Source organism: Mycteria americana, chromosome 1, assembly GCF_035582795.1.
Source record: "Mycteria americana isolate JAX WOST 10 ecotype Jacksonville Zoo and Gardens chromosome 1, USCA_MyAme_1.0, whole genome shotgun sequence".
In the NCBI taxonomy this organism is placed as follows: domain Eukaryota; kingdom Metazoa; phylum Chordata; class Aves; order Ciconiiformes; family Ciconiidae; genus Mycteria; species Mycteria americana.
Window position 1 is genome coordinate 54,552,420 of NC_134365.1, and position 15,011 is coordinate 54,567,430.

Below are 15,011 nucleotides of genomic sequence, written 5' to 3' on the forward strand. Positions count from 1 at the left end.
TTTGTAGCAGGCTTGTTTGAGTATCACAGTTTGCATCCTTGAGCATTAGATGGCAGGTGGACCCTGGGGGTTCATGTCCTGGGTGCTTGTTCTTATTCCCTGCCCCGTGCATGGAGCAGCTCTTGGGGCTGCCAGCACTACTTTTGGCTAATGCCATAATGCCTCCCGAGATACAAACAGCATCTCTGCACGCGTGATGCCATGTTACTCAACAAGCCCCATGAGCCCAGACTGCTTCAGGTGCGCTATGCGTGCACAGGCCTGTCCTGCAGTGCGAATGGGGGACCGAGGTGTCCTGAAGCTGCTGGCTAGGCTCTGCATGCACTGCCTGGAATGTACCCTTGTATTTCTACCCAGGAAATCCTGGACAGAAATATGGGTGTCATTGCTTTCTGAATGCAAGTGATGACACTTAGGCTAGCTCTTCGGGTGTTGCTGTAGGTCCTGATACACCTGATGTGAATTTCTAATGCAGGAGAGAAAGGATGAAAAACCCCAGGGGTTTTTTTGTTTGTTTTTTTTTTTTTCTTTTCCAAATGTGCTAGGTCCTTTGTATTAAAGATAAATTCATGCCTTCCTCTTGACTGGCTATCTTTGCACACTTGTCACTGCATCTTGCAAGTCTAAGATTGCCTGTGTAGAAATGGGAGGATATGGTGAGTTCTGAACAACAACAAAAAAAATCCTTTAAATCTCAGCCTACATTCAAGTGCAATGAATTGTAAATGTTTCCAATTATCTAATGACATAGATTCCTTGTTCCTGGTAACTGGCTGTCTTCACTTTCAGCCTTTAAAAGAACCCTAAACAGAATATCAGACTCTTGTGTTTAAAACCTGAAAGTCTGCACATGCTTAGCCTGTAGGTTAAGCTGGAGCTGCTCAGTCTTGGCTTTATGCATCTCACCAAAATGATCAATTAAGAAGCTTGTAACCCAGGAACTCTTGTTTGAAATGTGCACTTCTGGACATGGGCAGCAATAAAAAGATTATATCAAAAAAGCCTTTCAACATGAAGTGTCAAATTTTCTCCATTTGAAAACTCAGGTGCAGTAATTGGCTCTTGTGAAATTCTTTCCTGAGCTCTGCAGAGTTTCAGGGCATTGATGGTGTCAAAAGAAAAAAGGAAAATAAGTTGAATGGCAGTTTAAATTTTCAAACCGGCCTCCCGAACTTGTTGAAGAGCTTATGTTCCTCGTAGCGACTGTAGTAGAGGGGGAGCAGGTCCCTGGGGATGTCGGCACGGCAGGGCATGGCAGGCAGCAGTATGTTGCGGGGTGGCTGGCTGGGCAGGGTGGTGCTGGGTGGTGTGCTGGGCTGTAACACCATCTGAGGCAAGACCTGCGCTTCAGGGTGCCAGCTCTGCAGGGGCAGCTTTGGCAGGTTTTCGGGGCTCCTGGTAAAGGCAAGAGGGAGAGGGGGTAGTAAGAGAGGGCTGCAGCACCCATGGGAGCCTGCAGCCCACCAAGGCGATGCTGAGGCAGGGCCAAGGGCTGCCCTGGTCCTCTGGCTCACCTGCCCCTTGAAAAAGAGTGGGTGCAAGGGTTTCATGGCTGTTAGGTGCTAGGTGGGGAGTGCAGAAGAGGGTGAGGCAGGTGGGACTGAATGCCCAAGCGATGTGGGATTTTACATCTGGCTGCTCCTGCCTCCAGGTGGTCTGGCAGTGGCTCTTGAGGAGCTGGGAGGGCAGTGCCAGCGCCAGGGCTGAGCGATACCTTTGGAAAGCCAGGTTATTGCAGTGTGCGAACGCCCCCGGGAACACAGAGCTGGAGAGGGCTGAGAGGTGGTAATCGCGCCGGTGGTAGTGTTTCAGTCTCCCAAAAGTATTCCTCCGCCTTTCTGGGGTGGAGGGGTCACATTTCCGTCCTCCTGTGATCTTCCTCCTATGCTGTTGCCTGCAAGGTGGAGAGAGAGATGCCCATGCAGATGCTTTCTTTGCACTTTGTGGGCTGTTTGTTTTCATTTACACCCCCACCCCCATCCCCCCCACCCCCCCACCCCGGAAAGATTGCGTGTTTGTATCCTAAACTGAAGCTGTCACCCAGTGGTTTTGACCCCCTTCCTCCACTCCCCGAGGGAAGCACCGAAGCTGTTTCAGCCCTGCAGAAAAGGGGTGCTGGGGAGGCACCAGCCAGCCCGGGGGAGAGCAGGCCAGCAGGGAGAGGTATGGCTGGTGCCTGCTGAGAGATTGAGATGTTATGTCTTGCAGGGTTTTTTTTACTCCTTGTCCTTAGGCACTTCTGATAATAAGGAATTAGGCTCTCGGTTAAAGCTGCATCCCTGGCTTCTGCGTAGCCCCTGTTGCTGTGATCCCTTGTTCAGGATACCATCGCTGGCAAAACCAAAGCGGTCCTGCTGGACTGTAGGCCGGGAAAACAGGGAACTGCTGCTGCAGAGATGCTGATCTGTGAGCGTGGTCCTGGCTGGTGGCCCCTCTGCTCGCCCAGCCCTGCTCCCTGCTGCGGCTTCTCTCCCCATCCTTCCCAGAGGAGGATGTTCCTCCCTTCCCCCTGCTGCGCTGTGCACACGCAGTTGCACTGAACTCAGCCTCAGAAAAGGGATATTCCCACCGACCATCCTCCATGTGTTGTCTGTTCCCTTCTTCCTCCGTTTTGGAGAGCTTTTTGTAAATCACCTTTAACAGCTTTGCATGTGCTACGGCTTTGCTTGTGGGAGCCCTCTCTGCAATCACCAGCAGCATCCCCACCACCGGGACCCCTTCTTCATAGGAGCCAAGCCTACCTTCGCTTTGGAGCAGCGGTTTAACTTTTTCCTGCGTGATCGTGCCAAGCTGCCCGTGGTTTCAGATGCGTGAAGGAGGGGAGGGTCGCGCAGGGGGGGGGAGAGGTGGGTGGCGAGATGCCGTGTCCCGAGTGGGTGCAACCCGCGCGGCTGCGTGTCTCAGCAGATGGCAGCAGCGACTCTCCTTCGGCTTCACCAGCCTTAGCCGCTCCTCACACCCCCTCCAAAAACACCTCACCCCCTCCGTACTCACCCCCCGCGGCTCCTCCTCGCCCTATCCCGCCAGCAGCAGACGGCGAAGGAGACGGACAGGGCCACGATGACGGCTCCGCTCAGCAGCGAGGCGGCCACCGCAGCGCGGGAGCCGGTGCCCGAGGGCTGCGGGGCGGCTGCGGGGGCAGAGCGGGGCGGCGGTGAGGGGCAGCCGGGGGGCGGGGGGGACCGCAACCCCCCCGGCCCCGCTCCCCCGTGTGGATGACTTCAAGCTGTGCTTCAGGCTGTCGTTTTTATTAATAACCATTAAAAAAAATAACAACGGTCAACGTGGGTGACGCCACGCCGGTTCCATAAAGAAGGACGTTTAGGGACGAAATCGTATTAAAAGTTAATATTTTCTTCAGGTGATTAGAGTAAAATAATGACACGGGGCAGAAAACGTAATACGTCGGATGTGTCTTGCGTGAAGCGCAAAGGTAGCGTGAATTGAGGCCCGAATAAAAAATAAAGAAATGATGGTAACTTGGGGTTTTTTTGTTTGGTTGGTTTGGTTTTTTTTACCTGGAACATATATTTCTGCTTAACGGTTCCTTGGGAAAAAAAGAAAAAGAAAAAATTGAAAAAGGGAAAAAAAGTTGAAAAGGAACTAAAAAGTTGAAAAGGAACTAAAAAGCTGAAAAAAAGTTAAAAAGGAAAAGTTGAAGAGGAAAAAAGTTGAAAAGGAAACAAAAAGTTGAAAAGGAAAAAAGTTAAAAAGGAAAAAAAATTAAAAATGGATTAATGAAGCATGAGTATTTGAAAGAAAAAATGGGCTTGTGAAATTTAAAAAGAAAAAAAAAATTAATTGGAAACTGATGGATGTAATCATGGAATGGTTTGGGTCGGAAGGGACCTTTACAGGTCACCTAGTCCAACCCCCTGCAACGTGCAAGGACATCTTCAACTGGATCAGGTTGCTCAGAGCCCCGTCCAGCCTGGCCTTGAATGTTTCCAGGGATGGGGCATCTACCACCTCTCTGGGCAACCTGTTCCAGTGTTTCACCACCCTCACTGTAAAAAATAGCCACTTCCTTCAGGATTTTCTCAGATGGGTGTATGATCCATCCGAGTCTGTGATCCCTACCTGCCCTAAGATGGATGTCTGGAAAAAGCAGATGAATTACATCCTGATCAAACTGTAAAGGGAACTTGAATGATGTTTGCATTGTAAATGTCTGAAGTTAGGGACATGGCTCCCATCCCAAGGGCAAGATAATACGAAAGAATTCGCTAACATCTGCAAAAATGGTATGTTTAGGTTTTCAAAGTAATAAAACACACAAATTCAAAAAAACCAACCTTATGACCCTTGCAAAATAACCAAACTAAGACTCCTGAAAGTACAGAGATTTGCTTTTCGTTTCAAAGAGAACAAGCGCGTGGGGATTTTTTCCTTAAAATTGTTTTAAAACCTCTTTATTTTGGGGAATGCACGGTGTGATTTAAGGTCTGGGATTTTTTTTTTGGTTCACTCAAGTTGTTTCTTCATTAACCAGCACACAAACTGCAGCCTCCATTTAGAGCCGAGAAGACAAGGTTTGCTAATGAGCTTTATGAATGTTTTACTACAGGAGTACCTGTAACCTATTTGCAACAAAGTTCATTGCTTTTATTTTGCTGTGTTTACTTTTATGAACAAAAGACACTCACTGACTGTATATCTCCAGGTTTTACAGCTCTGAATTGAGGCGAATTGCTTTATTTTTGTTTTAATTTTTAAAGGGTAAGCTGCCTGGGGTGCTTCTGAGCTGAAGCACCTGCAGGGATGTCCTATGGTTGAAGCACTTTAGTTTCCAATTTGACCTTCGTGAGATGCTACCTTTTTAAAGTGGATTTGCTTATCTTAAGCAAGGGAAAGAGAAGCGGCAAAGGCGAGTGTGGCAGACCTTTTCCATTTCAGACTTTTTTTTAGCCAGCTATTGCACCACAGGTTTGCCCGTAAACTGTTTCTGAAAGGGCCCCGGGTCTTTAATTCTCAGTGTCCGGCATAAGCAATATATTTCACACGTAAGCTATACAGTATTTACAGCTCCTGTGGTTTTGCTTGCCACTGCAAAAATATATAACTTTCTTGAGGGCAATTTTCCTGAAATTATTTTATGTACACACACAATATGCAGTGTGCGAGAGAAAAGCTTTTAAAGCAATAAACTTTGTTCCTTCGATGTTCAGGCATTCGTTCTCGATGTGCTCGTACCGCAAAAAATGTGAGGGCCATTTGCAACTGGCACGTGCTTTCACAAACGGCACGTGCTGGATTATTACACAGTTCAGCTTTCCTCCTGCTGAAAGCTTTTGGCTGTGCCCTGGAGTCCCTGTGCCTGGCACCCGGAGTGGGGTGTCAGCCGGTACCAGGTTTTGACCCAACTTGGTGACTTCCGTACCAGTTCCTGGGAGCGAGATAAGGCCTGGTTATCTGCTGAGCTGATGCCAGGTGAATTCACCCCTTTGGCAACCCCCCACCTTATGCGGCTCATGAAACGCTGCTGCAGGGACCCTGCTGAAGCATGGCATTTCGCTCGTGCTGATGACCACCGACCGGCTCAAGCTGGACCTCTGCTGTCCCCTTTTGGGGTGGCTGGGGCACCCCACCTCCTCCTGCTGCCCTCACTGGCTTGGCCAGAGTGAGGAAACCCCCGTGCAAGAGCCGGTGGCTGCACCTCCCCTCCCGAGTTAGCAATCGGGTGGCAATCACCTGCACCCCGCTGAGACCCTATAAGTGGGCACAGGGGCTGGGTCACGCCGGCGGGCTCCTTACCCTGGCAGTGGGGCGGGGGGTGGCTCCAGGACGAAGCGCTGTCCCGGCGGAGGCAGGAGAGCCTCTCGCTGCCCACCAGCTGGTACCCCTCCTGGCACCAGTACACAAGGACCGAGCCCAAGGAGACACCCGAGCCTCTGTCCACGTAGTAGTATCCGTAGCGTGGCGGGAGGAGAGCTGTGCATGGCGCTGGGGAGAAGGGGAGACATTAAGCGGAGGTGGTGACAAAGCCCCCACTGCTGATGCTCTTGGAAAGGTTGCCTGGCCCCCGCATCCCTCCTGCGGGTCCTGCAAGTCTCTGAAATTTTTTTCGTGTAACCCTAAAGGAGAGATGTAGGGAAGTCTAGTGGCTTTATCTGGAAAATAAATCTTCTAGTTGCAAACTCTGCAATGTGAACAGCTACTGAAGAGCAGAAGTGGGGCTGGAAAAGTACAGGATGGGGACAGTGTGCAGAGAGCAACCCTTAGGAGGGAAAGGAAGAGGACAGGCATTTTTTAATACCCCAATATTCTGGGAGAATATTGTTGACTGGAACTCAAAGCAATAAAAATACTACTCTATGCTATAGAGAGATAGTTTCCACCCCAGCCTTTAATTTTTTTTCTAATTTGTTGCCCACAACTATTCAGAGCTACTCAGTTATCCTGCTTAGGTAATCCTTTCTGCGTTGCACCCTTTGCATCTTTAGTGCTGTCCTTGTTCCAGCTTGCTAGTACCTGGCGAAAGCCGGCAGTGAGGCAGGCTCCAAAAGGGATGCCAGTCTGACTGTGTGCTTGCAAAAAACCCCTGGATATACTAACACAAGGCCAAGAAAATGTGGATGAGTAGATTCTTGTGTAACAAGTATCACAGGCACCAATATCCTGAATTAAAGGAAAATACTCTGATCAACTCTAGTTAAGCCAAGCTTAAAACCTGCAGGCAGAAATGTGCTCTGTCTAGCTTAGGGGGAACTTTTGAGGGAAATTCCGAGTGCAGCAGCAAAGCTAATGCGAGAGAGAGGTTTGGTTTGCCTCTGGTTTTGCTGAGATGATGTAGCCTTCTCCTCCAGAGGGGTTGACAAGAAACAAATCAGGTTGAGTAAGATCAGACTTTCTCCAGGTCCAGCAATACTGTTAATAGGTAGTAGAGATGTCTGGATGAGTAAATTCAGTGGTGCCAGGGAGGCTGCCCAGATGCCTGGACTGGATCTGTTGTACAGTTAAATTGTCTGGCACTGGCTATGATTGCCGTGATTTGGAGATAAGGTGGTCCAGGGACTGTTCCGAACAGGCATTTTGGAAACAACATATAATTCATAAAGGTTTGGGAAAGTGAAGGGTTTAATAATATGGCATGGGCTGCTCTGTGCCACTGCCCGCACGTGGAGGCGGGCAGGCTGCCTGCACCAGGCGGGCAGTCACCCCATGGCAGCCCCAGCGCCGTGTCCCACTTGCTGGGGAACGGCATGTGCTCTGCTCTAGGAAATGGATTAAGAAAAAAATAATCACCTTCAGCATTTGGAGATTATTTGTGCTATTAAAAAATCTCCATCCTCAGTTCTTCCTGAGGGTCCCAGCTCAGCCCTTGGGGACAGGCACGTGTTCAGTGTGCCCATACCCTGGCCACGGAGCTGGTCCATCATGATATGCATAGAGGTTAACATGGAGGAGGACTTTACTCTCAAAGGAAGACAGTCAAGCATTAAATTTCCTCCCAGTACCTAGCGATTTTGCCTCTGACATGACACATCTCTCCCAGATCACAGAAGCTGCTGTGGCCGTGAGAACCACGCAAAGCCCTGCAGCTCCTATGCGTGCCCTAGGCGTGCCTCTGCGCCCGCTGGAGAAGCACCGTCATGCCATCATCAACACGTCCCCGCGCCCTTCACCCTGTGCGCCTGCACGGCGGGGCCCCGAGCAGCCCTGCAGAGGGAGAAGCGGGCAATCGCTTGCTTGAGTACCTGAGATGTTGCTGTGCATGTAGGTCCCGTTGGCAACTTCTCTGGGCACCCCCTTTCTGATGTCTCCTGCCGCGGGCAAGGCGGTCCTGGGCCCAGCAGCATCACTCCAGGCAAAGCTCAGGCAGCTCCAGGGCAGCAGGCAAAGGGCGATGCATTTCCCAAACCTTTGTCCCGTCATGGTTTGGGGAAACACAGCATCGTTGGGTGCCCAGCTGTCCCGAGTGCCCGCAGTTTCCCTTTGCTTCTGAGCAGGAGTCAGCTGGGCTCTTAGGGCATTAAGCCTTGAGCAGCAAAGCTAGCAGCCGCTCTCCCCCCGAGGCTTGCCTCTCCTCCGCGTCGGCACAAACCCCACGTCCCTGCTCCTAGCACTGCCAGCCCTGCTCTGGCCGCTCGGCTGAGTGGCTCCGAAGCCCCGCAGAGAAACCAGGCGTGGGAAAGGGAGGGAGAAGCAGCAAGTGCTCGGGATCCATCTTTTACAGCTCCCTCCTGCAGGGACTGGCTGTCACCATCTCTCCGGGTGCTGGAGCCACACATCGGGCACCCTCCTCCTCCACTACCTGCTGAAATCCACGCTCGAGCTTGCTGCTGAGGCTCCTGAGCTGCAGATGCTCCTGTGGTTGTCTCTTCCCTCCTGCCAGAGCCCAGGGCTGATTTTCTGTAAACAGCAGCAGAGCGGGACATGTGCCACGGGAATCCAAAGGGTTTCGTAGCAGCAACTCCGCCAGCTTTGCTGCTGCGGGAACCACAGAGAAATCTGTTTTCCCTTTTCCTTGGCGTTCCCTTTGTGCGGCGTCTCTCTGCCTGTCACTTCAGGCTGTGATGTTTTCTGATGTTTTATAGCTGGAGGGGCTGCAGAGGCAACCAGCTCTTTCCTCCTGGGATGTAGGTTGCTCTTACCTGCCCCTACCTGCCTGGCCCCTTGTGCACAGCCAGGAAGAGGCGAGGTGTCCTGCATTGCCCAAGCGCTCGAGACAGTGAGGTTTTGGTGAAATGTGCCAAAAAGCCTCTGTGCCGAGGCTTTCCCCAGCAGCCAGTACACCAGCTGTCCGACCAGCAGGGCTTTGCAGGGTTTTTTGGGTCATCCCGTGCTGTGGCTGTCTTCTTCCCTCCTTGCACCCCCTGGAGCTCCCCTCATCCTGTGGGTCTCCTTCACCCCTCCTGTCCTGCATCCTTACATGTCCTGGGGCAACCTGGGACTTACTGCAGGTGTAAGGGTGAAAGCCCAGGCCACTATTCATTAATAGCATTGGCACAAATACAGCGGCCTCAGCAGCTGGGTGTGAGGACATTTGCAAGCGCTCACAGCTTGGCAGGGAGATGCTCTGGCTCTGTGGGTCAGTTTTTGTTCGCCTCTCTTTTATATCTGTGGCCTGTAGCTGCAACCAATGTGCTTGGCTGAGCATGGCTACCCGAGTGGATTTGGGAGGCCAAAATGTTGCCTTGGATGTGTGGGCAGCTCCTGTTCGTAAAACCAAACAGTGGTCTTATGGTCTTTGTGTGATTTACTGCAGTGCATAAAGGGGAAATAAAAATGTCAGATGGAATGAAACCCCTGTCCCATCCCATCCCATCCCATCCCATCCCGGGGGTGCAGCCAAGGGGGTCTGTGGCAAGGAGGGGAGCTGCAGGGCTGGGTGGTGGCTGGACCTTGCTCGCGGTCCTTCCCGGGCACTGGGGCTCCCTCTTGCTCACACCCAGGGCAGCTCAGCAATGCTCCAGCCCTCCTTGCACTTGCAGAGGGGTCTCTTGTCACTTCCGTGGGCCTTTGGACCTGGGAACACCTTAATCCTACTCTGTCTGTCTGTCCATCTGTCTCTCAGATGCTCCCTTTTGGTTTTGGCTGTGCTGGTATGTCTCTGGGCTTCTCTCCAGGGGATTTACTTGCTTTTTCAGGAAAACCTGTTTCAACCTCCCATGACTCACAATGATCTTGCTCAAAAACTACTTTAATTTCTTCTTTCCTGATTAATCCTTCTTAAACTGTGAGCTTTCCTCAGCTCCCCTTGGAGAGCAGGCCGAGGAGGGGGGGGTCCTCCCCAGCTCAGTGAATATTGCTGGTTTCTTGTTTTGTTGGGTTTTTTTTTTTCCTTTCCCCTTCTGACTGCAGGGATTTTGCTGTTTGTTTGTGCAATGAAGGTAAGCTTTGAGGCAGGCTGGGCAGCGTGAGAGCGTAACACTGAGAGGAGAGGAGAGGAGCTGGCCTCGGGGCATGCACTGGTGCAAACAGAGTCATCTCCGGGCAGCCCCGTGGGCACCGGGGATGCACCCGTCTGGTCGGACGGGACCAACCCTGAACTGGCCCCTCCGCCGAGCCCGAGCCCGGTGCTGCCTGTGCCTTCTCCTGCCTGGACTTACGAGCTGGCCCCACTGCCGCTGATGGCTGGGGGACGGTGGGAAGAGCCAAGGGCAGTGCCCTCTGCCCCCTCCCCGCTGCCAGATGTGTCCCGATGTGAAACAGCTGGGGACTGAGCACATGCCGCAGGCGTGGCCTTCAGCGCGGGGCCAGCGGTGGTAATTCCTGTCACATGTGCCGGGGAATGAATGGGCTCAGCAAAAGCCCAGGGACACAATAACCGCGCTTGAGCTTGTGCTCAAAATGCCGAGTAGATGACATGGATTATTCCTTTGCTAATGCTCTTAAGAGCTATTCCTGGGCCCAAGGGAGATAAAGGGGCTTATTATTGCAAAATCAATATCCTGCTGGGGGCGGATTTCAACGCCGTTCCCTGCACCCTGCTTTCTGGTGGTGGCCGTCTGCGCAGAGCCGGGGAGTCAGGCGGTGGGCTGTGCAGGCAGAGGCAGGGGATGACCCTAGGCTCAGGCGAGGAGCGTGTCCGTGCCCTGGCTCGGCGAGCCCTTTCCTTGCGGGGAAGGCAAGAAGGAAGGGGGAGCTAGCAGGGAAGCTGGTGTGGCCGAGGGGCTGCAGCTCTCCCAGCCCCAGGGTCTTGACTGGGGGCTCCCACCTTGCCGGCGGATCACCTGTGGGTGATCTCCTTCAAGGCCTGCTCCTCCACCACAGCAGCCTGCAAGGCAAAGCCCAGCTGATGGCTTTCAAAGCTGGCTCAAAGGTCTCTCACACCTGCACTCAGATCTCCCTGCTGGCTGATGGGCATCCACTTAGGGATAAAGCTTTGCTGAGCCACAGTGGGATTTCCCCCTACCTTCTCCTGTGCCTCTTTGAACCTTTTAAATACCCCCTTTGCAAAAGTGCCCCTCTCACACGCTCCCACCTGCACGAGTGTCGGCCTGCCCTGGACAATTTTCTCCTCCAAAATTACAGCTTCGAAGCTGGCACCCCAGCTCGGATCAGCTGCTGGGGCTCTCCCGTCTCCTGTCCCACGGCCTCACCAGGCCAGGATGTCCTCGGCCCTGGGGATGGCACATGGCCACCCTCCACCTTGTCCCATCCCTGTGTCCTGCCTCCCCTCGTGCCAGGGTGCCCGGCCAGAGAAAGCGGCATCCCCCTTCCTGTGGCACAGGCAGCCAAGCAGAGGTGTGCGTTGGCATCAACACGGCATCATGACACTTAGAAGATCCCTCCTTTAATCTCCCGTAGGTGTTTTTTCCATCCTGGCATGGCCCACACCCTCATACCATTCTCCTGGTTTTGGCACAGCCCGTGTCACCTCTGCAGTTTGTTATTGTGCTGCTTTGACACCAAAAAGCACCAGCCCCGGAGAAGAACAAGCGCTTTTCTTCTTCCTTGTGACATGAGGATGTCTGGAGGAGGGTCCCTGGAGGAGCGCAGGTAGATGAACTGCAAAGGTAACCAGAAAAGGCCTCGTGGTGCTCTGCCTTGTGGGGTCTCGATCGTAGCACGCCCCAGGTTTTGGCCTGCGCAGAGGCTGGGCGTGGTGGGCAGGAGCAGCCCTGCATGGAGAAGCGCTCATCCCCTGGGACTGCCAAGCTCCCCTGGCAGCGGTGGGATCCAGGACCCGCACCCAGGGCAGGGCTGTGGTGTGGCTGGATGAACAGTGACAGGAGGAAAGAAGAAGGGACTGGGACTGGGAGAGCTGGGCAACGGCGGGGGTCTTGCCAGAAAAGAGCCGGGGAAGCTTATGCATTGCACCCAGCTCGGTGGATAAGGCTGTCTCACTGCGGTCTGCGCAATTTCCCTGGGACACTTGCTTTTGCCTGTATGGGGAACTGGTGACAGGAATGTAGATGTGTGCCTCAGTGCCTCAGTTGTCTTTATATGTCAGGTCCTTTGGACGAGAAAAGGCAACTGAGAGATGTGGGAGGTGGGAAGACGAGCACACAGGTAATTCTCTCGCTGGGACTCTGCACTCAGTTTCTTGCTGTGCCATAGAGATCCTGGTGCAAAAATAGAAAGCAACGATCCCTGACTATTTAAGGGAATTTACTTCAGTCATGTTTGTTCCCCTGTTGTGTTTTAATCAAACATTCTCTCAGGTAAACTTTGTCATATATCCCAAGCACGTTGCAGTGTGCTGCGCAGGTTGCACTTAAGTGATGAGACTTACTTCTCATGGGAAATAGTGTTTGCGCACTTCGGCAGGCCAAGACTAAAAGCATTGGGCTCACCCAGGTCTGTTAGTGAGCAGTGCAGAACTTTTCTGCAGAAGCCAACCTTCCACTACCGAACACACAAGTACTAATTTCAAGTCAGTGACCATGGGTAAACCTATTTGCTTACAGAAGGTTCTGCAGACAGAAGGACATAGAGGTATTTTGTGACTAAATTACTCATTGCAAGTCATTTGTTTAGCTTTCTTGCTAGTCCATCCTTCATGCAAACCAACCAGGGCTAGCTCTGTGGAAGAACAAACCGCTCCCCAGGAAGATGATTCCAGTTTTTTTGGTGCAAGGTCTCCATGTCATGCCTCTTCTGTACCGCACTGCTTTTATTTCATAGCCCTGAGTTCCCTCTAAACCCATCTTTTCCCAGCTCCAGTAGCTGGGACTCAGTGCCACAGGTTTGTGAGAGCACTGTGGATGAACCTGCCCTCCCAGCAAGGGGCTTGGTGTGACTCACCAAGTCTGCACCTCCCTGGGTAATGTGTGGACAGCCACACATGGAAGGACACCTCTCACTCAACTTTAGACATCTTCTTCTGTGCCAGTCACTCTTGGTTGTTTTATAGTTTGGGAAAGAAATGGGATTTGTCTTATCTAGCCCATTTGGGAGTCCTGTTTTAAGATGCAGTGGAAGTTTTAGAGGTGCCCACTGAATGCAAAGGAAGCTCATGTATCAGTGCCTGCATTGCAGATGGGTAAAGTCAGTGGGAGGACTCTCTCACCAAACCTGCCAGTAATCGCTGGCAGCGGAGGGCGCTGCCAGCATGTTCAGATGTGTCACTACCCAGATATTTTTGGGATTGTATGTGGCAGGCACTTGCCACATCTGTATCTACCAGTCGGGCCTTGGAAGTTGCCACACTGGTGCTACCCCAACTGCAGTTCAGTGGGGACACCTACAGAGTGCAGGAAGCTCCTTGGTCATGGAGGTGTAATCAGGGACAGTTCAGGTTTGCATCTCAAGGTGGCATTATAAGTCGACCCATTATGAAACATGCCCTGGGAAAGACTTTGAGTTTCAGGGAGAAATGTAGCGCAAGAGAGAAAATGACCCTGTCAGGAGAGTCAGGATACAGATGGTCCAGGCTCTTCTTGTGGGTACAGGAGGCTTGGGGTCGAGACTGAAGATTTGAGCTGAGTCTCCCAATTCTCCAAGCTTTTCCTTGATTAGTTGCTTTTGACAGTCAGTTGGCTGCTTCTGCCCCCAGGGGCATAAACCGAGACCGCCTTTACTGACATGAGCAGCTGGCCAGGTAGCTTGACTGATAGCAGGAGATATGGCAGACACAGAAGTCTAAAGGGAATCCTTATTATATTTTCTTTTGTTTTCATTCCTAACACATCATGAATGAGTTGAACAGGTGGATGCCTGCCCATTTATTCCTAGAAGCCATTCATACAATTGATTAGGTTGCTATTAAGTGACAGCATTACCAGTTAAGCATGCATCTTTGGTAATTGAGTAATTCCTTGCTGTGAAAAACCTCACAATTTACTAATGTATTGCTAATCCTGTTATATATACACAAATATATGCGTACATACACATATGATGTACACAGACATTTGCATGCACACAGAGACTTCCTACATGCTTTGCTTATTTCCAAGGGCAGGATATTCCAGGCTGGGGCACTTCACATGAACTCCATATATTTCTACTTTAACATGTACATTGTGCTATTTCGTAACCTTCTTCTAGATTCCAGATTATGGCATTAACCTTTTGTTGGCTAGAGGCTGGTACTGTTAAACTCTTCATTCCTGACAGGTCTACTCTGATGTCCAGGCTTTTGGCTAGGTAGGACTTATTTCCTGCATTTTTAATGAAAACCTGCAGTCTCTCAGTACTCCTAAAGTGCATTTTTGGCACATCAGAGTTTCCCAGAATGGTGAAATTGTTTTCTGCCTAGCTTTTTTGAGAAAAGGGGTTGTTGTTGTTGTTACTGATTTTTTTTATTATTATTATTTGTTCTTCTCTTCCTGTTCACTTAATACTCTTTGCGTTGGCAGTTTCACATGCTATTCTAGATGACACAGGCATTGTTATGCACCTGCGCCTTTGGGTTGTTAGACAAGTTTATACAACCAAAGGGAAGAAGCAACCCTGATTACTGAATGCCTAGGTCTCATTTGAAAACAAAGTTATGGCAGGAACGAGGAGTCACTGAACGGGTGCTGGGCTGAAGTTAAGAGGTGGAGGACTTTTTTGATGGGAGGTCTCATAAAAGTCTACTGGGAAGACAGACTAGCCCCAGAGGAATATTGTGCTGTAGCTTGGCAAAAAAAATCACAATGAGAGACATTGTGAGGCACAGAGAGTGGCTAATTCATGGAGTGGAGTAGGGTTAATGGAGGATATCAGAATGGACAGATTTAGATGGCTGCTCGGAGAACTGCACTGTAACCATCAAAAAATGCAAGCAGGAATGTACCTTCAAAAGAGGAATGGAAAAATCCAATGCTCCTTTTCTGAGAGTCTTGCAATGGTGCATCCTCACTGGTATTGCTTAATAGACACTGCTGATATATACAATGAAACGGTAAATACGCAATGAACGGCAACCATACAGTGCACTGGATAACGAGAGATGAGTAAGTCTGTACAACAGGGGGGTTTTGTGCTGCTCCGCCTGCACTGGGAATTGGTAAAATTGAGGGAGAAAGTGTCCAGGATAGTTTGACCAGGGAAAGAGTTCTTGTTTAGAGCTTGCAGAAAAAAGTGGTCTCATGCCAAGATCCGTGGGGCTGGAAATGCACCTCCTGCAGTAAAAA

General features: G+C 51.1%; 1 protein-coding gene across 1 annotated transcript; it reads right to left on the minus strand.

Moving 5' to 3' along the window:
• Window positions 1-1,104: 1,104 nt before the first annotated feature.
• On the minus strand, window positions 1,105-7,875 carry LOC142408149 (uncharacterized). The gene is made up of 5 exons (XM_075498259.1): window positions 7,698-7,875; window positions 5,755-5,943; window positions 2,995-3,130; window positions 1,715-1,894; window positions 1,105-1,395 (listed from the first exon to the last, which is right to left on the minus strand). The coding sequence occupies exons 1-5, from the start codon at window positions 7,873-7,875 to the stop codon at window positions 1,155-1,157; spliced, it is 924 nt and encodes a 307-aa protein (XP_075354374.1). The 3' UTR covers window positions 1,105-1,154.
• Window positions 7,876-15,011: the final 7,136 nt, after the last annotated feature.

Excerpts from the sequence above, each read along its gene's own strand:
- LOC142408149 (XM_075498259.1), bottom strand. The coding sequence starts at position 7,875 with ATGACGGGACAAAGGTTTGGGAAATGCATCGCCCTTTGCCTGCTGCCC. Across the intron at positions 5,944-7,697 it reads CATGCACAGCAACATCTCAG|CGCCATGCACAGCTCTCCTC; the intron begins GTACTCAAGCAA and ends CCTTCTCCCCAG. Across the intron at positions 1,396-1,714 it reads AATAACCTGGCTTTCCAAAG|GAGCCCCGAAAACCTGCCAA; the intron begins GTATCGCTCAGC and ends TGCCTTTACCAG.